This window comes from Typopeltis vanoorti, chromosome 13, assembly GCF_054136105.1.
Source record: "Typopeltis vanoorti isolate ZY-2024b chromosome 13, IOZ_Tvanoo_1.0, whole genome shotgun sequence".
NCBI classification, from domain to species: domain Eukaryota; kingdom Metazoa; phylum Arthropoda; class Arachnida; order Uropygi; family Thelyphonidae; genus Typopeltis; species Typopeltis vanoorti.
In genome coordinates, this window is record NC_143561.1 from 37,944,539 (window position 1) to 37,966,719 (window position 22,181).

General features: G+C 35.9%; 1 protein-coding gene across 1 annotated transcript in view; it reads left to right on the top strand.

Annotated features, from left to right (window-relative positions):
* Positions 1–18,262, top strand: part of eIF2A (eukaryotic translation initiation factor 2A) — a 270,564-nt gene extending 252,302 nt beyond the window's left edge. Inside the window, exons 16-18 of the mRNA XM_090402822.1 lie at positions 87–206; positions 6,347–6,412; positions 18,019–18,262. Coding sequence (XP_090258948.1) covers positions 87–206; positions 6,347–6,412; positions 18,019–18,081 — 249 coding nt within the window. The 3' untranslated portion in view covers positions 18,082–18,262. The remainder of the gene's footprint in view (positions 1–86; positions 207–6,346; positions 6,413–18,018) is intronic.
* Positions 18,263–22,181: the final 3,919 nt, after the last annotated feature.

Sequence of the window (22,181 nt, forward strand, 5' to 3'; positions counted from 1 at the left end):
ACTTTATGTTGAATCTTGTGCTGTTTGTATTGTATCAGAAATAGAATATGAAGATCTGGTATTTAAATTCATATTTATCTTACTAGCAACAAAATGAAACTAAAGAAATAGATGAAAAAGTGACTGTGCCACAAGTAACTATGCCACAATTAGAAATGGAAATAGGAGATCCTGAAAAAATTAAAAGGATGAAAAATATATCAAAGGTGACAATTTCTTTCATAAAAAAAAATAGAAAATAAATCAGCTTTATACTTAACTTGAAAGTTCCATTAGTTATCATTTTTAGGTGCATTTTTAGCAATATGTAGTGTCTATTTAGCATTATTTTATCAGTTGATATGCATGTATAATATAATCTTTCTTATTTGGAAATTTTGATGAAATGTTTACATTTTGGATCTGGTTTGTTTTGGTTTTAATTTTCATGCATGTAAATGTCGACTTAACCTGCATAAAGTCAGCTAATAATTTTGCATTGTTGCACATTTGACTGTGGCATGATACTGAAATTTTGAGGCTTTGAGTACTTCATGAGAACTGGAGAGATTTGAAAAGCTCTTTGCAAACAGTTAGGATGGTACCAGAGAAAATAAAGCACACTAAGAAATAAAAGCAGACCATAAAGCAGAAACAAATAAAAGGATATATTTCAATGTATGGTGATTACATGATTAGAGCCATACTGGACAAGCAGTCACTGAAAACATGAGATTTTTGACATGACTGAAGCAATATATATGAAGATAGAATGATTGAATGAAAATGTGTTGCTCAGAACAAATGATTTTGAAATAATTAAAAGTAGGAAAGATATCAAAGAATCTTTTTTTTAAGCAGGGGAGGGAGAAAAGGGTAAAAATTGTGAGTTCATTGTCATGATGTGACAAAGTGAACTTTAGGAGACGTGATTACAAATGAATCATTGAGTGTAGAAGGAATGGTTTGGTCTCATTGCTTGAAGAAATTATTTGGTGAAGGAGTGAATGTGAATTAGGGAAACTAGATATCTCATGGTGGTTGCATGAAAGCATGTATGCCTGCATTAAATAAAGTGGTAGAAATTGTGAATGTAATGACATAGAAAATGAGAAAAATATACACTAATACCAGAAGCATTAGGAATAGAACAGGTATTTGGCTCAAGGCTGTTTGGTTGTGAGATAGAAATTAACATGCCGAGATATACAATTGAGTACTACAGACCATGATCAGCTGAAGAGGACTGAACTGCTAAAATAATGGATACAAAGAGAACTGTCATTATGGGCAATTTCATCTATGGGGATATATACTGGAGGGATGGAGAAGAAGAAAGCATCTGAGTCTAGAGAAAAATAATTTGTAGAATTACTTAGGATGACTACTTCAGGCAACATGTAATAGAAGGGACTCATGGTACAAGAGCATTGGATCTAGTAGTAGCAACTGAGAATCTGTCTGTAAATAAGTTGACAGTTATACCTCCATTTGGTGAGAGTGATCATGTAGTCTTGAATCAGGAAGTGACGAATATAAATGAGAGCTCGTACTAAGAAGAAGCATATATAGAATTAAAAGGCAGGTGATTATAATAATCGAGAGGTCAGCTTAATGCAGTAGTACCTTGGCATGAGAAACTGCATGGTAGAGGAATCAGCATGGGAAGTAATAAGTGCATGTTTGAAGCAAGCAGTATGTGACTGTATCCAAAGAATTAGGACAATAAACTGCACTGGAGTTAAACAGATGACTCATACTTTTAAAGCAAGAGCTGCATAAACAAAGAAAGTTGTGGATCTGATATGAAAAGAGTGATGACAGTAATTGAGAGCAGTATAAAGAGCAGACCAGGAGAGTGATAACCATTGAAAGGAAAGCCAAACATGAATCCAAGCGAATTTTATCACTACGTTTCAGATAAAAGGAAGAATAATTATGGAAGAATATCATGTTATTGAGTGTGAGTGTAATGTTTATAAATGTAAAGTTATGCTTATGTGCAAAGGTCATTGAAGACAGCTTACATTAAGAAATGATTCTAGTAGCAAGGCTTATACGTTGGTTAGACATAACTGGTAATTAGTTTACGGAATTAACAACGTAAATGAAGTATATTAATTAAAGGTAACTTTAATGAATCACTTCTATATTTCGGCAACGTCACATTGCCATCTTCAGGAACATAAAGATATGGTATGTGCACTCAGGAACCAACACAAAGCAAATGAGGAAGAAAGCAAGAAACTAATATTGTTCCTAAAGTCCTAATGGTGCCCTCTTGCAGGCTAATTTGGTAGTCTTGGCAGTTGGGCTGAAGTTCTCATAATGAAAGTCTCCCAAATTTGGGGCAGTTTCATGCACCCAAATTTGTTGAGGTTAGGACTGTTTTTTAGAGCTGCTGAAGATTCTTTGAATAATCTTTCGTATTTAAACTTGCTGCGATGAATTATTTTTGTTTTCTTCCAACGAATTTTATGGTGGGTATCTAAGGCATGGTCTGCCAGCCCAGAGTGGCTGTACTGGTGAAAACGGATGTAGTCTTGGTGTTCTGTAATCAGAACAGCAAGATTTCAGAACACCAAGACTACATCCATTTTCACCAGTACAGCCACTCTGGTCTGGCAGACCATGCCTTAGATACCCACCATAAAATTCGTTGGAAGAAAACAAAAATAATTCATCGCAGCAAGTTTAAATACGAAAGATTATTCAAAGAATCTTCAGCAGCTCTAAAAAACAGTCCTAACCTCAACAAATTTGGGTGCATGAAACTGCCCCAAATTTGGGAGACTTTCATTATGAGAACTTCAGCCCAACTGCCAAGACTACCAAATTAGCCCGCAAGAGGGCCATTAGGACTTTAGGAACAATATTAGTTTTTTGCTTTCTTCCTCATTTGCTTTGTGTTAGTTCCTGAGTGCACATACCATATCTTTATGTTCCTGAAGATGGCAATGTGACGTTGCCGAAATATAGAAGTGATTCATTAAAGTTACCTTTAATTAATATACTTCATTTACGTTGTTAATTCCGTAACTAATTACCAATTAAGAAATGTTCTGCAAGTAGCCATTGAAGTTACACTTGGGAGTTATAATCTACAGTGAATAAAAGTTTAGAAGTACACTACATAGGTGATCAAATCATTTACAAGACTAATCGGATCATATCTGGACTGCTGTGCAGAGATATATGTTCACTTGGGCTGAAGATGTAGGTGATATTTGAAAAGATCCAGAGATAGTTTACCATAATAACTGTCCTAACATTCAAAATTTGAGGAATAGACAGGTGAGAGGACATATGATAGAAAATACAAGTTAGTAATGGGTACTTAAAGTATACGTGATATTTTGCAGCGTATGGCTGGTACAGACAGAATGTGGGGGTCATCTTGGAAACCAGCTAATGGTGTGTGGAATAGCTACCATTGAATGTTGTGAATGCTTCCAAGAGTGGTATGGTAGCTATTTAAGTTTGAATAAAATGGTCCTCCCTCAATGAATTCTTGGACTCCCTGGAGGAGTATAATAATGCATAATAGTAATAAATGCAGGATCACATCACAAATCATTTTTTTGTACTTGTGTTTTATGAATTTGGAATTTTTCTTAATGGATTATAGAAAATATTCAAAGTTATTTCTAAAACTGTTTTATTATTACATTTATACAGAAATGCCAAGAATTTTATGTATTACATTATTATAAAACTAACAGAAATGTAATTGTTTGTTCTATGTATGTTGTACCTCTAGAATTTATGCAAATATAAAGAAATTATCATTTGTGACTTCATAGTGTTTATTCTTTACACTAATTATTTTAAATTAATATTCATTTCTTTTATTTTTTTATATTAACAACTAAGTCAAATGGGCGATCTAAAATATAAACTTACATTGTTTTAATGGGAATTCCATCTACAAGAAGTTGTTCAGTATATAGTAAATTATTAACTGTCTGTGGAGTAGAAATGTGAATTGAATTGGATTTTTGAAGGCCATCCATCCATCACTGGCTTTAACAGACACTTAAGCATCCATAGCTTTCCAAGTAGCCTTGGATTTCTTAACCATGATACGAGGATAAGGCAGTTACCTCTATGCCTCGAAGTATTCTTGTTCTGTAAATTGCATGTGTTCTACTGGGCCGGTTTTCCTGTTATGAGGGACGAAAATTCCGAGTTTCCAGCAGAAGAAACCCTCTACCTCCATATGAGACCGACTAACTCACATTTAGTTGAAAGAGACCAGATAAAAGTTCCTCACGTCATGGACGCGAATCGAACCCAGGTCATTCTGACTGAAGGGGAGCTACGGAGGCTCATTTTTGAAGGCCACAAGATTAAATTCTTTAAGAAATACATAAGAAGGAGGACTCTTCCAAAGGAGAGCATTAGAAGTGGAAGTTATGTTTTGCAAATTTGAGGTTTTGTGAAGAATGCTGAATAACTGTTGCACATCTGTTAACAGATTTAGAAGAGGATGAGGAAATTATCATTACCAGTTTTGATGAACAGTATCCATGAAAATAATTGCAGAAAATGCAAAACTGGTCTCTTCTGTACTAAAACAAGCATTTTTAAGGAGCTCTGAAGTATTTCATTTCGAGTGGGTGAACAATTTTGGTGTAGGGCTTGTCAGATGAGATAGGAATGCTGTGTACTGTCAACAAAACTATATTGGATTTGCAGTCAGCTAGAAAAGTCATCGATATGAAGAAGGAAAAGATGAAAGAACAGAGCATTATGGAACACACCATTTAGTTTCAAAGTTTGAGGATAGATCCATTCACCATTACATGGAATGTGCATCCTTGACAAAGCTGGAAACCTAGTTGCAGACATCAGAATAAAGACCATATTGATGGAAACGTAATAGCCATTTATGTCAAACTCATTGCCTTAAAGATACAAAGTGTAACCATTCAAGATAAGGTGAATAACATAAGCAAGAAGATTAGCCCCCCCCCCTTGATCACCAGTATTGTAACTGTTATGACAGTTGTTTATTAGTCGAGAGGCTTCAAGGTAGCATCAAATTCTTTCGTATAGAGGTAGCTTTTCTATCAAGGTGATAATAGAAGTTGAATATTAATGATTTTCTTCATTACATTAAAAGAGTTGCAGTTATTGAAATTGGACAGTAATTAGATGGTAAAGATTGCCCTCTGAGGAAATGATTTAAATCTGAACTAATTTCCAGGCTGCAAGATATACCATTGGAATAGGAAAGAATAAGAAGGCAACAAAGAACAGGATTCAACTATGGAGCACAAACCTTCAGTATAATCAGAAAAATGCCATCAGGACCAGGTGACTTTTTGGAATTTAGTTTTGCTTTTTAATGACTCCTTTGATGTTTTATCAGAAAAATATCAATGTCAGTTTTTCGAGACCAAGAGAAAAAGTAAGAAGCCACAGCTTGGGCTTTTTCTGTAGGTAACAATGAAATGGAATCTTTGAAGTGTGTAGAAGAGATGAAAGCACAGTCAGACAAAAGTTATGACCAATGGCTTTAGCAAGAGAACAAAAAAACATTACTGACATATGGCATGATAGGTAATGGAGATTTTGATAAGTTAGTTGCTGTATACCTAGTTCTTTAGTATAGCCTCAACACACACACACATCTAAAACAGAATCTTAGATAAAGGATAAAAATTACTTCTGTGATACAGTCAGTACAAACATTTGGAATTGAAGAGACTGAAATGATAATCCAGGTTTTCGAAAGCCTTCATGTTATAATGTGAGTCTACACATAAGGATAAAACAGGAAGAAGAAGAAAGACAAATGTTTACACATCATGTTTGTTTTGCAAGCAATTGATTTGAAGCAAAAACTAGACAAAACAAATGAACGGTACTTTCACATTTTGTGAAATGCGCCTAGAAAGATAACTTTCATGCTTAATTTAGGCCAGATTTCTTTACATCTGAATAGCCCTCAAGTTCATTATGAAGGAAGGTATTAAGTCTAGATAGATTCAAGATTTTGCACTACTTTTTTCAAAATAGTGGAAATTGCTGCTCACAAAGCCTGTTAGCAGCAATATAATAGAAACCACACAGGGTTTTTTCCCTTGCTAAAACTTTTTTTTTTCTTAATTTCAGAGATCTTTTAGATTCTTCACTTTAAAAAAAAAAATCAGATTTTACAGAATTAAATGTGAATAAATTTTATTTATATATTAGAATAAAATGTTCACAAAGTATCTAATAGTAAAAGAATGCCAAGCAAACCAAAACATTTTCTTCTAAAAATATACTAAATTAATATTCTTATTTTCAGTATATAAATAATAAAAAAATAATAATAATAATAAATTTTAGATATAAATTCAGTTGATTTCATTAACAGAAACTAGAACAGATTGCCAAGTTGAAAGAAGATCAGAGACAAGGCAAGGTTCTTGAACTTAATCAGGTATTCTCTCTCTCTCTCTCTCTCACTCACTCACACTTCAGTGTTAGTGCTGAGAAGTGATCAATTATGGTGGGGAGGGGAAAACACTGAGATTGTTATGTTAGCATAGATTATATCGAAAGATTTTGATGTGACAACTAGTTGAATAATTATGTAATCATATTCTTGATATTTATCTTAGGTGAGGTACAGGATATTGTGATAGTATTACGTTAAAAGTTTATATTATTACCGTGATCTTATCAACATTTTTCTTCCAAATTATTTCATCTCTTAGGACTCTGGTATTGTCATATCTTGTATTTGTCTCCTAAGGTACTTCTAACTATATGTATTCATCAAACTAACTACGTATTTGTCTGGGTCTTTTTCATGGCATCAAACACCTTTACTCTCATATTCTGTTTGTGAGCCATACCACCTTAGATTAGATATGCTCGCACATTATTGAATGCTAGAAATCATTTTCTATCATGATCATCATCACTTTCCTGATATACGAGGGTGGTCTGAAAAGTTCTTGGCCTAACAATGAAAAAATGAATTTATAATTTCAAAATTATTTTTATTTTTCAACATAATCGCCCTTAAGACTAATACATTTATTCCAGCGATGCTCCAGTGCCATTATCCCCCTCCCTGTAGTGGTTCTCAGTAAGATCTGTAAAATACCCCTCTACAGCTGCAATCACCTCTTGATTTGAAGAAAAACACTGACCAGCAAGGAAGAGTTTTAGTTTTGGGAAGAGATATAAGTCAGAGGGAGCCAAATCTGAGGAATAGGGTGGATGTTCCAACAATTCATAATGCAGATCCCTTAATTTTCCCATTGCCAAAACACTTTTTTTTTTCTTCTGCAAACTGGGTCTTTTCTCACAAATTTTTTTGTTTAGTCTGGTTAAAAGATTGGAATAATATTCCCAGGTTATTGTTTTACCCTTTTCAAGATATAATTAATAAACAAAATGCCTTTAGCATCCCAAAACACCAACGCCATGACCTTTCCTGCTGATGGAACCGACTTTGTCTTCTTTGGTGCTGAACAACTGGCTTCTGTCCACTATTTTGACTGCTGTTTGGATTCTGGTGTGCTATGGTGAATCCAAGTCTCATCCATAGTAATAAATCAACGCACAAAATCAGTTTTATTCTTGTTAAAGCACTCCAAGCACTGTTCAGAGATTTTCTTGCAAGTGTGTTTTTGATCTGCTGTGAGCAAGCGTGGCACCCATCTTGTGCAGAGCTTTTTTATTTGTAATTCTTCTAAATTCCAAAATATATCCTACATGTTCTTTTGAAGTGCTTATAGTCTCAGCAATTTTACCTACTTTGACTCGCCGGTCATCCAATACCATATCATGCACTTGATCAATGATTTCTGGTGTTGTTACATTTTTTGGACATCCTTCTCATGGATCATCTTCAAGGCTGCTATGGCCACTTTTAAACTCAAAAGCCCATTTCTTAATTGTCGAAAACGAAGGAGAAGAGTGCCCATAAACTTTTATGAACTTCGAATGAATTTCTTTTGCAGATAAACCTTCTTTTACAAAGAATTTTATAACTGCACCATGCTCAATTTTATCCATTTCAAGGAATACAGACAACACTTTAGCTTCAGACAGCTGTATAAAACAAACTACTTGATAGAATCACTTGCAATTTCATATGGATGCTTATGACAGATGTACAAACTTTGAAAAAAAAAAAAAAAAAAAAATCTTGCCAATAGTGTTGCCGTCCATGGTCGAGGCCGAGAACTTTTCAGACCAGCCTCGTATATATATATATCAAGAGGTGTTCAGAATTCGCCTTTAACAAACATTCGTGCTTAATACTGCTTCTATGAATGAGCTTGGTGTTCTTCCAAAGAATTCTATATTTAGCATTGTCACCATGATGGACTAAACCACATCTGTAAGATTCGCTATATTGGATGGAATTGTGATGTTTGCTAATTGTCTTTTCCAGAAAGCAGTCAGTATGACTGATATAAGAGAAGTTACACTCTCACCCAACATACACCAAATAAAATGAGAGAAACTTGTTTTTCCTTAGTTTGGGTAAAAAACTGGAAAATTTATCAATTTCCTGATATGTATCCTCATGAGGTGTTCTGATTTCTATGACAGCACTACATGATTAAGTTTACATTATTATTAATCACCTATCAACAATTTTTTTGCCAAACTAGTCTATTTCTTGTCCGCTCTTCAATATTGTCTTATCTAACATTCCACTCTTCTAAGGCTCTTCTTACTGAATCAGTGCACCTAGACCTTGGTCTTCTTCTGGGTCTCTTTCCTGCCATCTTGGAATCAAACACCTGTTTTGCAAACCTTTCCTTACACATTCAAGAATGTGTAACAACGTCAAGTTCCTTTTAATATCTTCATTTCTAATATGATTCTGCCACTGATGCCATCTGTTCACTCCCCTAATGTTTCTCAAAACCCTCATATCTGTGATCTCTAGTCTTTGATCAAGTGCTTTATTTCTAGCCCAATTCTCTGATCCATAACTTAAAACTGGTTTTGAACACTCTTTGTATACTGCTAGTTTGGTGTTTTGGCTGATTTCTCTTTCTTATTCCATATACATTTAATCAGCTGGCTACTCACCATACCAGCTTTGCTTATTCTGGTGTCTATTTCCTGTGCCTAAATAGCTGAAATATTTTATTGGTCTTTTGGTGCTCCATTCAAAATTCAGCTGAAGATTTCTATGTTCCTGCCCCTTTTGATAGTTTTATTCTTTTTATTCCCAATTTTCATGCCAAATTTGTTACAGCTGTTACTCAACTTAGTTAGAAAATCCTGAGGACTTGCACTGGATGTGTTTAGGAGTATAACAACTTCTGCATAAAGCAAAGAGCTAAGCTTAACTCCAATTCTAATATCCAATTCTAAACTTGTCTTACACCTTATTTCACATCAAACCATCTTTCTATATTTCCTTCAATTCTAACTGCTGAGTTACAACTTAAATATAGACTGAGTTGCTCTGTATAATTTTCCATTTACCCCATATAACTATAGTGTTTTGAAAAGCTTTTCCTTGAAGACATTGTTGTATGCCTTTTCCAGATCTACAAAACTCAAGTACAGATCTTTGTCATACTCCCATGATTTCTCAACTATTTGTCATGAAATGAAAATATGATCCTGACAACCTCTATTTGAGTTGAATCCAACTTGTTGTTCTTTCAGTTTCTCTTCTATACTTTTTCTCAACTTCTTTTCAAGTATACTTGCATTAATCTTACACTTGCTGTTGTTCCAGGAGAGAAATTCCTCTGTATCACATGCACCTTTGTATTTTTTTATAGACGGGAACTATTTGAGCTCTACTCTAATCATCTGGAATTCCATCTTCTGACCAGGCTCTCTGAATTATGCAATGTAGCCACTGCATCACTCCATATTTGAGAATTTCTAGTTGAATAACATCTACTTCAGCTACCTTTCCACATTTAAAGTTTTTGATGTCTTTTTCTACCTCAAGTATGGATATATATACTTATGCTTGCATTTCTTTTGAAAATTTTCTACTACAGTTCTCACTGCTTGTTTCATTTAAGTCTTTCAAAGTAATTACTCCAGACATCAGCTCGAATAGAGGTTGTCAGGATCATATTTTCACTTCATGACAAATAGTTGAGAAATCATGGGAGTATGACAAAGATCTGTACTTGAGTTTTGTCATCATCATCATTAAATTCCTGACATGTACCTTCAAGGGGTGTACAGGATATGATAGTACTACATGAAAAATTTATATCATTACTAACTACCTATCTACAATTTTCCTCCAAACCAGTCTGTTACTTGTCAAGACTCCAACATTATCATATCTTATATTTGTATCGTCTAAGGCACTTTGTTCCGTATCAATCCACCTATATCTTGGTCTTCCTCTGGGTTGTTTTCCTGCCAACCTGGCAGGGAACACTTGTTTTGCTAATCTTTCCTCGCCCATTCTGTTTAAGTGACCATACCACCCGAGATTAGCTCTGCTAATGCATTCCTGGATGCTGACAATGTCAAGTTCTTTCCTAATATCCTCCTTTTTAATATGATATTGCCATTGATGCCATCTGTTCATGCCTCTGATCTTTCTCAGGACTCTCATATCTGCGGTCTCTAGTCTTTGGTCAAGTGTTTTACTTCTGACCCAGCTCTCAGATCCATAAGTTAAAACTGGTTTGAACACTGTCTTGTATACAGCTAATTTAGTGTTCCGACTAATTTCTCTCTTATTCCATATGAATTTATTCAATTGACTGCCTACCATACCAGCTTTGTTGATTCTATTGTCTATTTCCATATTTAATTTACCATCTTCACTAAAAATCGTGCCTAAGTTGCTGAAATGATTTACTTGTTCCACAGGTTCCCCATTCATAACACAGTTGACATTTTCAATAATTCTACCTATTTTCATTGTCTTTCTCTTTTTAATGCTGACCTTCATACCATATCTATTACAACAGTTATTCAATTTAGTCAGGGAAACTTGCAAACTTGTAGCAGATTTATTTAGAAGTATAACATCGTCCGCATAAACCAAAGAGCTGACATCTCCAATTCTGATATCATGTTTAATACCACTTTCCTTCATAATGTGATCCATATAGATAACACTGTCCAACACAATTTTTGCTGACTTTTATATGAGACTTGTTTTTTACTAATTTGGGTGTGCTGATTTCAAATATCAAACCCATTTTTCTCTATCATGTCAGGTTTTTCCTCTATGGCATTTTCTTTTTGCTAATTTGTAAGTTTTTGATATTTTTAAGGAGGCAGTACTATTTAGAGGATCAAAAAAATCGATTTTTTAATATTATTTTCTGAAAGTATGTACTTTTAAAAATCTGTTCCTAACTTTTTATCAAGAAATTCGAAAAATTCCCGAAGATATAGCCTATTATTCAAAGCGGTGTGCAGATCAGAATTGGAGCGCTCACCGCTCTCGCTTGTTAGTAAACGAATAAATGCGTAACTAGTAATTAGTTTACGGAATTAACAATGCATATAAAGTATATTAATTAAAGGTAACTTTAATGAATAACTTCTATATTTCGGCAAAGTCACATTGCCATCTTCAGGAACATAAAGATATGGTATGTGCATGCAGGCACTAACACAAAGCAAATGAGGAAGAAAGCAAGAAAGCAATATTGTTCCTAAAGTCCTAATGGTGCCCTCTTGCAGGCTAATTTGGTAGTCTTGGCAGTTGGGCTGAAGTTCTCATAATGTAAGTCTCCCAAATTTGGGGTAGTTTCATGCACCCAAATTTGTTGAGGTTAGGAACGTTTTTTAGAGCTGCTGAAGATTCTTTGAATAATCTTTCGTATTTAAACTTGCTGCAATGAATTATTTTTGTTTTCTTCCAACGAATTGTATGGTGGGTATCTAAGGCATGGTCTGCCAGCCCAGAGCGGCTGTACTGGTGAAACCGGATGTAGTCTTTGTGTTCTGAAATCCTGATATTTGTTGTTCTGCCTGTTTGGCCAAAGTAGGACAATTTGCAGCTGCAAGGGACCTGGTATACACCAGGTAGGTCTAGGGGAAGTGGTTGGTCTTTGGTAGAGCGGATAAGGGATGCCAACTTTTTATATGGTTTGTAACAGGAAGTAAGGTCATATTTTTTGAGGATATTGTTTATTTTCTCAGAGGTACCCTGGATGTAGGGGATGGTGATAGACTTGGTGTAATCTTTGTTGTGGAGGGGGGGAGGGGGGTTGTGGTTTACTGGTTTTAGTATTTTTTGGATTTTTTGGGGGTTATAGCCATTGGCTAAGAAAGTGTTGAGGATGTGGTTTAGTTCAGTAGTCAGGGCCTTGTCATCTGAGCAGATTAATTTTGCCCTGTTATATAGTGTTTTTATAACCCCATATTGTTATGAGGGGAGGGGGGGGGATTGCTGGTGAATGTATCTGCCAGTATGGGTGGGTTTTCTGTAAACAGAGAAAACCAAAGATCCATCAAGCTGGCGGGTGATTAAAGTGTCTAGGAAGGTGAGGGTGTTGTTTTCCTCTTTTTCTAAGAAATTTTTCTAAATAATATCCTCAAAAAATATGACCTTACTTCCTGTTACAAACCGTATAAAAAGTTGGCATCCCTTATCCGCTCTACCAAAGACCAACCACTTCCCCTAGACCTACCTGGTGTATACCAGGTCCCTTGCAGCTGCAAATTGTCCTACTTTGGCCAAACAGGCAGAACAACAAATATCAGGATTTCAGAACACAAAGACTACATCCGGTTTCACCAGTACAGCCGCTCTGGGCTGGCAGACCATGCCTTAGATACCCATCATAAAATTCGTTGGAAGAAAACAAAAATAATTCATTGCAGCAAGTTTAAATACGAAAGATTATTCAAAGAATCTTCAGCAGCTCTAAAAAACGTTCCTAACCTCAACAAATTTGGGTGCATGAAACTACCCCAAATTTGGGAGACTTACATTATGAGAACTTCAGCCCAACTGCCAAGACTACCAAATTAGCCTGCAAGAGGGCCCCATTAGGACTTTAGGAACAATATTAGTTTCTTGCTTTCTTCCTCATTTGCTTTGTGTTAGTGCCTGCGTGCACATACCATATCTTTTTGTTCCTGAAGATGGCAATGTGACTTTGCCGAAATATAGAAGTTATTCATTAAAGTTACCTTTAATTAATATACTATATATGCATTGTTAATTCCGTAAACTAATTACCAGTTATGTCTAACTAACGTATAAGCCTTGCTACTAGAATAAATGCGTAAGAACCTGCAACGGCACATACTGGCACTTTGAATGCGAGAGAGGCCGATAATTAGATAAATAACTACTTAACAATATTCATTCAAAATTACAAGAATATTTATAAAAAAATAAAATTTTACTTACACATGAATTTCAGGAAATAAATTTTTGTTTGTAGCAATTTCTGCTGTGTGTTCTGTTTTGGCAATCCCTTTGAATACTCCAACAGTAGTCGGCCATCATGTGAGAATCCCATCTTCCTTGGTACCGATCTTCCATAGTTTTTAAGTCTATGTCTTAAATGTTAATTTTAAGTCTCGATGAAATCTTTCGCCTTGTTCATCGCTTACAGCACCTAAATTCTCGGGAAATCTATCAAGATGACTGTATAGGAAATGAAGCTTTATGCTCATGTTGCAACCTAGGCGCTGGAAATTTTCAAGCATTGTTTCCACTATATCTTGGTAATTGCACGCTTTTTTGTTTCCAAGAAAATTATTAGCAACCATCGTAAATGAAGTCAAGGCCTCTTTCTCAATTTCATTCATAGAGTTGATGAAATTTGGGTCTCTCATTAAAGTTCTAATTTGCGGTCCATCAAATACACCGGCTTTAATTTTTTCATAACTAAGTCGTGGAAATTTTTCACATGTATTGGAAACAGTCACCTTGTAAATCTAAAGCTTTAACATACTGCTTCATAAGACCTACTTTGATGTGTAGAGGTGGAAAAATTATTTTTTCTCTGTCGATTAAAGGTTAATTTATAACATTCTGTTCGCCAACATTTAAGGATATTCTAAGAGGCCAGTGTTGGTTTCTAGCTCAACTATCCCAGAAGCATAGAAAACACAGAAACTTTGTATATCCTCTTTGAAAGCCAAGTAAAAAGTTCACCATTTTAAGATCCACACAGATGATCCAGTTATGGTCTCTATATTTTAATAACTTTAGAACCTTTTTAACGTCCTCATATGTTTCCTTTAAGTGGACTGAATAGCCAATAGGAATTGAGCCATATACGTTCCCATTGTGTAGTAAGACACACTTGAGACTTCTGCTTGAACTGTCGATAAATAAACGCCACTCATTTGGATGATATTGTACAACATTCATTTCAGTTAGTAAACCTGACACATTGTTACAGTAAACAAACCCACACTCGTGTTTAAAATATTGTACAAGATTACTTTCCCTGCTACGATAAAAAGTTATCTTCGTATCTTGCTCCAGTAAGTTTTTTTTTCATTTAATCTTGAAGGTAACAATTCCGATGATTCCTTTGATAGGAATATCAAAGGATATTCCTATCATACCAAATAGATATAATACCAGATCTCTTACTAAGTCATTCAATTCCGCTTGGGTAAAATGTTGTGGTCCAGAACTAGATATTAAATTTTCATTGTCTAAATCAACATCCGGGTCTTGCTCCTCAAGAACATCTGGCATATCCCGATCATGCTCGTTCTCAAGTAAAGGAAGTCCTTTATAAATTGGCACGGCTATTTCATTGGAATGAGCAACTGGCCAAATTGCTGAGTCGAGATTTGGATACACAATTTTTTTCTTATTCTTCTTATTATAACCAGAAGTCTGAACTAAACAAAAATAGCAATCATCTACGTGATTTTTCGGTTCACGCCAAATCATTGGAATGCCAAAAGCTAATTTTTGGCGTTTTCCCTTGCTCCACTGTCATAAATTTTCTACACATGACTTACACACTTTATTTGGAGCCCATGACTTGTCCTGATAAGTAATTTTTACTTCAAAGTATGCAAAGTACACTTCCTTAACGAAATCAGAGATATTTGTCCTTTGACTGGGAACAGTAAAGCTGCCACAAATGTAGCAGAAGGAATCTACACAACTGACACAATTTCGAGTAGTAGACATGATATATTTTCTTCGCTGATGACTAACATGCAATTAACAAGACAAAAAAAAAAACCAGAGACTTTATTGAAACGTTATAAGTGCTCATCATACTTTCACGATCGATTAACGATTGACTGATTTTGATCGTTCTTTGTCCGCTATGACTCATATAACATTCATTTGTTTTAGGCAGTTGTCATCGCCTACTTTTCATCACCTAAGTGTATTAGGTCGGTTACCGGCCTCAATCTCGCATTTATTTGTTTACTAACAAGCGAGAGTGGTGAGCGCTCCGATTCTGATCTGTGCACCGCTTTGAATAATAGGCTATATATTTGGGAATTTTTTGAATGTCTTGATAAAAAGTTAGGAACAGATTTTTAAAAGTACATACTTTTAGAAAATAATATTAAATAATCGATTTTTTTTGATCCTCTGAATAGTACTGCCTCCTAAAAACTATCAAAAACTTACAAATTAGCAAAAATAAAATGCGGCAGAGGAAAAACCTGACGTGATAGAGAAAAATCGGTTTGATATTTGAAATCAGCGCACCCAAATTAGTAACAAACAAGTGTAAGATCATATTCAGCAGAAAAAATTTTTTTTGTTGTTGGCCAGTGTAATGAATAACAGAGGGGATAATGTACATCCTTGTCTCACACCAGATTTAACATTAAACCATCTTCCTGTACTTCCTTCAATTCTAACTGCTGCCTTACAACTCAAAGAAAGACTAAGCATTACTTGATATAATGCCCAATTGACACCACATAATTGTAGGGTATTGAATATCTTCTCTCTTGGCACCTTGTCATATGCCTTTTCCCAATCGACAAAACTTAAATACAGATCTTTGTAATATTCCCATGCTTTCTCAACTGTTTGTCGTAAAGTGAAGATCTGATCCTGACAACCTCTATGTGGCCTGAATCCAGCTTGTTCTTCACCAAGCTTTTCTTCCACAATTCTTCTCAACCGTTTCTCAAGTATACTTGCATAGATCTTGCCAGGAACACTCAGTTGGGAAATACCTCTGTAATTCTCACATTCAGTTTTATTTCCCTTTTTATATATGGGTACTATTAGAGCTCTACTCCAATAATCAGGAATTCATCCCTCTGTCCAGGCTTTCTGAACTATGCAGTGCAGCCACTGTAAGACTTTTATACCACCATACTTCAGCATTTCTGGTCGAATATATCATTCCCTGAATCAATCAGGGTTTTCTTCAAGGCTTGCCACTGAATCTCCGAGGTTTGGTTCCTGTTCTCAAACTCTTTTATTTTTCCTTCAATAATCTCTGTGTATTTTAGTCTACAGTTTACATCTGAGAGCTGCTCAACTTTTATTCGCTTTAAAACTTTCTTACATGTTATTCTTTTCAATATAAAATTCAATTTTATTCTGCTCAAGACTAAATAGCGATCGCTTCCAATTTCACATCCTCTGTACACTCTGGTGTCCTGCACCAAGGAGAAAACATCACTATCAACAATAACATAGTCAATGAGACTTTTCTTATTCCTTGCCTCTTCTCTCCATGTGAATTTGTGCATATTTTTATGTTGAAACATGGTGTTAGTAATAACCAGTCCATTTTCTGAGCAGAAATCCAACAAGTATTTGCCATTATTATTAGCTTTGCTCTTTTCTCCAAATTTTTCCAAAATATTTTTTTATGTCTGACAATCATTTTCTACTCTGCTATTTAGATCCCCAACAAGGACCAACTTTTCCTTTTTCATTGTGTCAGTTGCTTTTTCTAAAGCATCAAAAAATTCCTCCACTTCTATCTTAGTAAAACCTTCTGTGGGACCATAGGCACAAATGTCTCATTGTCCAATTCCCCATTCTGATATTTGCCCACATCACTCTACTTAAGACTGCCTGCCATTCAAGAAAATTAGCCTTGTATTTTGTGTTGAATACTATGGCTACTCCTTCTTTTCCTTGATTGTCATTTCCTGAATATAACATTTTGGATTTATTGCTCAGAAAGTTCTCACCAGTTTTTGTCTTTTTTGTTTCAGTCACCCCTATTATGTCGATCTGGTGCTTATCTAATTCTTCAGCTGGCTCTATTTCTTTGCCATTCAGGCTTCTTATGTTGATAGTACCGATCTTTAACTCTGGTGATGTTGAGTTGGGGTGTGTTTTCAGATTTGTTCCAGTAGCTGACTTTTCGATGTTCGCCCTGGTTCCCTGGCAAAAACAACGGGGGCCTTGTTTAACTGGACGATGTCCCAGCCAGCATGAAATTTTGTCGTTGTTTTATCATTTTTTATTTTGGTTTGACCAATAAGAATACAATTTGGTCGGCTAAATCCCAAATTGCCAGCCCATCCTCGTTCATTCAGTATCCAAGTAGATACCCAACAGGGTGCACCACGAGAAGGTGAGGATTGGACATTAGATCAGAAGCTCTGGTCGGTTCTCTACATTCCTTTAAAGGCTATGTGGAGATCTTCTCTAAGTTATACAGCTTTGACCCTTAAGCACCCCCTTGAGATTTGTAGATCTGGAAGAGGCATACAACAATGTCTTCAGGGAAAAGCTTTTCAAAACACTATAGTTATATGGGGTAAAAGGAACATTATATAGAGCAACTCAGTCTATATTTAAGTTGTAACTCAGCAGTTAGAATTGAAGGGAATACAGAAAGATGGTTTGATGTGAAATAAGGTGTAAGGCAAGTTTAGAATTATATATTAGAATTGGAGTCACCTTTATTAGTGAGTGTGAATGAGTGGAATGGGTTGCTCAGAGTCTGTTGAATACTTTTTGATGAATGCATTCAAAAATCATGATTGATATTGTTCAGATAGTGTGGTTCTCCTGCACATTCTTTGCTCTCTGTAGGTATTCTTGTGCAGTAATAGTAATAGTTAATTATTTTACTAATACCTTATTTGCTTAAACATGAATTAAAGTCTTGTAATATCTCAGATCTTGTTTTTATTTTATTCTAGCTTGAAAAAATAAAGAAGGAACAGGAATTGTTAACAGAATTAGAAGTGCTATGTCTCACGTGACAAAAATTTCTTTTGCAAATAAGTTACCTGATCATTTGTCCTTTTTTAAGGTTAAATTTTATGATTGTATAGAGTATTTTAGTAAAAAAAAAAAAAAAAAAAAAGTGAAAAGAAACGAAGAAAAAATCAAGTTTGTGGAACATTCAGCTGTTTTCTGAATTAAATATTGTTACCATTGAAATTTGTTTACATGCTCAGTTCAAAAGATATACATTTATTGCCTTTAATGGAATTGATTAGCAGTATCATTTTCATAAGCCAATTACATACATATGACAAAGATGAAATTTTAAAAAAAAGTATAACCAAATTGTCTTCAAATTTTTCATCTCACATCTCTATGATTTATACTGTCTACATGAGGTGATCATTATAATATATTTAGCCAATCCATATATTTGATAAATGATCTTTGTTTTGCAGTCTTAAATATTTGATTTTAAGAAAAAAAAATTATTTGTAAAAATGGATGGTACACTCCTAAGTTTTTGATTTCATTTTATTTACCTCTTTATTTTAAACATTTGCCGCTAGAGGGCCAGGGGAACGGTCGTGTTTTCAGGGAGCTCCCGAAAGCTAAGTACAATTTTGAATGGAAATTAGAATATATGTTAAAAATCATAACGTAATATTGTCTAAATTTGGTAGCTTGTTGTGTCTGTGTGATTTTGGTGTAAATTCTGTAAATTAATTTAGTCTTTAACGATACGTTTCATATATTTGAATATGGCGCCAATGCGATGTAAGATAATGGCGTCCAAAAATACGACGCCATTGTTCAAAAACTATAATGTGAGAGAATTTGTCCAATGTGATGTGTGTGGAATGTATGCATTCCCGAATGAGGCTGGAGTATGGATTGAAAGTGATAGTGGTGGGAGAATGTGTAGAAAGTGTATGCAAAGTGAGGAGTCGAAGTATGTGTCAGGTTGTGAGACAGTTATGGTTGAAGAAAGCCAGAATGCGAGTGAAAATAGTGGATCGATAGGGAATTGCGGTGTACAAGATGGCAATGTGAGCGGTGATATAAGAAAGAGCGAGAGCAATTATACAGAAAGAGAAAATGGTTTGAATGATAAAAAAAATGAGGAATTATTTGTAGGAAGTGATATCGCTAGGCTGCACGCAGTGATACAAGATGTGCAGCAGCAATTAGAGCACCTGCAAAACTCTTTCCAGAGTGATTCGGCTAACGTAAATAAACAGCGTGGGCGAGTTTCCGAAATGAAGGAGAGAGTGTTGTATGGTGACTCGTTATTAAGAGGAGTAATAGATGGGAGTGTAACTAAATCGTACTTACCGGGTGCGAAATTTAAGGATGTAAGTGAGAGCATTAGAGTGCAAAAACAGAGGGTGAAAGAAATAACAATTGTGGCTGGTACGAATGAATTGAAAGGTGATAAATTTTTTATGAGAGAGGACTTGAAAGTATTGTTAAAGGTAGCGAAAGAAAAGAGTGACAGAGTTAGAATGGTGAGTCTGTTACCGCGGTATAACAGAGAGGAGTTTAGAAGGAGGGCCATAATCGCAAATGATATTATGCGCAGGTTATGCGGACGGTGTGGTGTGGAATTTGTGGACGTGTGGAATGAGTTTGATGGGCGAAAGGACTTATACAAGATAGATGGCCTGCATTTGAATGGACTTGGTGTGCGGAGACTGGAAAAAGTGTTGCTGAATGAAGTGAAAATGGATGTGCAGAACCAGGGAAACTAGAACTACCAAGGAGGGGGGGAAGTGGATATCCAGACATCAGTGAGACAATTGAGTGTAAAAATGTATATAATGTACCTGAGCCAGCAATAAGGACAAAAAATGGGAATGGGATATTTAGAATAACGCATCAAGATAGGGGTGGGACAAAGGGAACACTGCAATTCATGTATACTAATGCCAGGAGTATTAGGAACAAGAAGGAAGAATTTTTGGCCTTGATTGGCTCTTCCTGGCCACAGGTTATTGGCATTAGTGAAACATGGCTGACAGAAGATGATATAGTTAGTGGGATAGAATGTGTAGGTTATAGTATGTTTAGGAGGGACAGAGAGAATAAAATTGGGGGAGGGGTGTTATTGATGATAGCTGATGAACTGCAGCCAAGGAGAATTGAAGTATTGCAGGATAGTGAAAGGAGCTCATTTGAGGCTATTTGGTGTGAGATTGATACTGGCAGAATAAAATACACAGTTGGGTGCTGCTATAGACCAGGTGATGGAATAGATGGTGGAGATGGTATGCATAAACAAATTGATGAAATGAGTGGAAGGAGGGTAATTATTATGGGGGATTTCAACTATGGTAACATTGATTGGAAGGAGGAGAGGACACATGTGAGGAAGGAAATGGATTTTATTCAATTATTAAGGGATAACTATCTGAAACAGCATGTAATTGAAAATACTAGGGGTGTGAGAGTGCTTGACCTGGTAATAGTATCTGAGAATTTGACTGTAATGAATATGACCATGTTGCCACCTATTGGTGAGAGTGATCATAAGGTCTTGACCTGGGAGGTGGCTAAAGGTGTGAAATTTGTAATTAAGACAGGGTATATGTGGAATTACCGTGCTGGCAAGTATGACAAGCTTAGGAGATTGCTTGGATCAGTGCCATGGCATGTACAACTGCAAGGGCTGGATGTCGATAGAGCATGGGAAGTGATCAAAGAGCATTTACAGGAGGTTATGGCTGATTGTATACCTAAGTTCCGAATAGTGAAACAAGGAGGGGTTAAATGGATGAATAACACCATTAAGCTTGAGCTGCAAAAAAAGAAACAACTATGGAGGGAATTTAAAGAAAGGGGTGACCTGCAGGCACACGAACGGTATAAAGTACAGGCCAGAAGGGTAACGAGTGTGGTAAAAACAGCAAAAGCCGATTATGAAAGGAAACTAGCTATGCAAGCAAAAGAGAATCCCAAACAGTTCTTTCAATATGCTGCAAGCAAGAAAAAAACTGTACATGGCAAAATGACTTTAAGGAATGACGATGGTAAAGAGTTCACTGAACCAGTCGATATAGTGGAGTTACTGAGCGCGCACTTTGCAAAAGTATATCATCCAGGTGGTGACGTTGAAAAAATGAAGGAACCATTAGTTTATATGGGAATTGTGATGAATGAAGTGGAGGCGAATAGTCTATTACAGAACCTTAATGTGAATACATCTGTGGGATTGGATGGTATACCGGCACGGGTCTTGCATGAAGCGGCTAATGAATTATCAGTGCCCTTGACCATGTTGTTTAATCTGAGTCTCAGGTCTGGCTTAGTCCCGAAGGCGTGGAAAGAGGGGAAAATAGTTTCACTGCATAAAGGAGGATCCAAGACTATGGTTGCAAATTACCGACCGATCAGCATATCAGGAGTCGTTGCCAAGGTCTTGGAGAAAGTAGTCAAGGGAAAAATACAGGAATGGATTGATGAAAATGAGATACTGTACAGAGGACAGCATGGCTTTGTGAAGGGTAGATCATGCCTCAGTAACTTGTTCAAGTTTTATAACAAGGTGACGGCTGAACTGGATAAGGGAAATAGGTTTACAGTGATACTGCTGGACCTGGCAAAGGCGTTTGACAGGATACCACATGGAATTCTAATCCGTAAACTACAACATATGGGAATGGATATAGGGTTGGTGAGATGGATAGCTGGGTGGTTGATGGAGAGATATCAAAGAGTAGTTTATTCAGGAGTAGAGTCCAAAAAACGGCCTGTGACTAGTGGTGTGCCACAGGGTTCTGTTCTTGGACCACTGCTGTTTAATCTGTTCATTAACGATATAGGGAAGGGTCTAAGTGGGACAGTTCATTTGTTCGCTGATGATGCAAAGTTGGGTAGGGCGATAATGAATGCAGAAGATGTCAAAGTCTTGCAAGATGACTTAGATAGATTGGAGTTCTGGACTAAGGAGAATGGATGTCAATTTAATGTGACAAAATGTAAGGTTATGCATTTCGGAGTGAAAAGATTAGCAGCAGTATACCACATTGGTGGAACTGTACTCCAAGAGATTGATGAGGCCAGGGACTTGGGAGTGTTGGTGGATAGGGAGATGAAGTTTAGGGGGCACATTGCGAAAGTAGCTAAATCAGCTCAT